This window comes from Halichoeres trimaculatus, unplaced genomic scaffold, assembly GCF_033239565.1.
Source record: "Halichoeres trimaculatus isolate MK-OKI-2021-1 unplaced genomic scaffold, fHalTri1.1 fHalTri1_scaffold_22, whole genome shotgun sequence".
Taxonomy (NCBI): domain Eukaryota; kingdom Metazoa; phylum Chordata; class Actinopteri; order Labriformes; family Labridae; genus Halichoeres; species Halichoeres trimaculatus.
This window is the reverse complement of record NW_027437200.1, coordinates 4,633,558-4,635,000: the sequence shown is the minus strand read 5'-3', so window position 1 is coordinate 4,635,000 and position 1,443 is coordinate 4,633,558. Positions and strand designations below refer to the sequence as shown.

The 1,443-nt window shown below is 39.6% G+C and overlaps 1 protein-coding gene across 1 annotated transcript in view; it reads right to left on the bottom strand.

Annotated features, from left to right (window-relative positions):
• LOC141784463 (natterin-3-like) overlaps positions 1–942 on the bottom strand; it is a 2,170-nt gene extending 1,228 nt beyond the window's left edge. The window contains exon 1 of the mRNA XM_074662302.1: positions 849–942. Coding sequence (XP_074518403.1) covers positions 849–942 — 94 coding nt within the window. The remainder of the gene's footprint in view (positions 1–848) is intronic.
• Between the last annotated feature and the right edge of the window lie 501 nt (positions 943–1,443).

Below are 1,443 nucleotides of genomic sequence, written 5' to 3'. Positions count from 1 at the left end.
AGCCCAGAGTCTCTGCACACATTACTTTTAGCAAGGTGTATGAGGTTTTTTTTTTGGAATTAAATGAAGATTGGATCAAAACAAATTTTATTGTTCAAGACAACTTTTTACTGGATACAACGCTGAGGTAAGGTATTTATCAGTACAGTTACATAGAGCTACGGTTTGAAACGTGACAAGTTGTTCCATGTTGTAGAAGCTGGCAATATGTAGTGCTATCGGTGCTCTGCCTTATCTGTAGGCTAATGTGACAACAAGTAAAGTTATGTTTAGCGCAGCTGGCAGCCCGGTGCTGACATGTCTGTAATGTGTAACGTTAGTGAATCCTGGTTATGTCCTGCCAGTCATCTACCAATCAGAGCTAACAAAACCTCACTCTTCATTTTATTGATAGACTCTCAAGTTTGAACAGACCACTGCAGAATAACTGCTGACTGTTTTAACCTTTAGCTCAGGCTGTATCACTCTCCTGTTTATCTTTCTTCTGCTCTTCTGTCATTTTTCTGTCTGACAGTTAGGCTCCAGTGTCCACCACCACTACAAAATTAATCACAGAAATTGTTTTCAGCAGAGAAAAACACAGATCTCTCTTCTCTCTACTAAACTTTATCGGATGGCGTGGTGTTTTATAGAGACTTAGACGTGCAGTAAATCAATCCAGTCCTGCTGGACCCGATCGGGAAGCCACAAAGTGGCATTCTGAAATAATCTGTAACTTTTAAGGATAATCTCATTTTAAAGTGTGGATTATAAACAGGCATATGTAGAGGGAGACTTTTTTCTTGGAAACTCTTCACAGTACCTTTAAAACTAACTAATTAAACAACTAAAAATCTAAATAATAATACCTTGTGTGGTCTGTGACCTGTTCTTCTGGATGTCCTGCAGAGTGGCTGAACTCAGAGCCAACAGGACCAACAGCAACCATACGGAGAGCTTCATCTCAGACTCTGAGCCTCTGTTTCTCACAGCCCGTAGACATCAGAGGACACACAGCTGTCACTGGTACAGTGCTTGAGGATGATCCTGGAAATCTGGACACAAAGTAAGAACAATAATGGTCCAAATATTAAAACTGTCAAACAGTTTATCAAGCATGTTAGTTTTATTTGGAAGGTCTAACACCTCAAACATTTCTAATATATAAGTATTTACATTCATAATAAGTTATATCAAAGCAGCACTGGCAGTGCACAGCAGCAGCTTCACAGTGATCTCTAAACAGCTCACAGCATAGCAGAGGTTAAAACAACGTGGATCAAACACTCACCTTTGCAGTCTTAATGCTTTGCTTCAGCTGTCTTCTCCTCCAGCTTCTTTAAATACTGCTCCTACTTTATGGCTGAGCCATATCAAACAGATCTGACCTGAATTAATTTAACCACCTGTTAGATTATAAAGCATGAGACAGGGTGTTCTTCTAATTGTTGCTGTGAGTTTCCT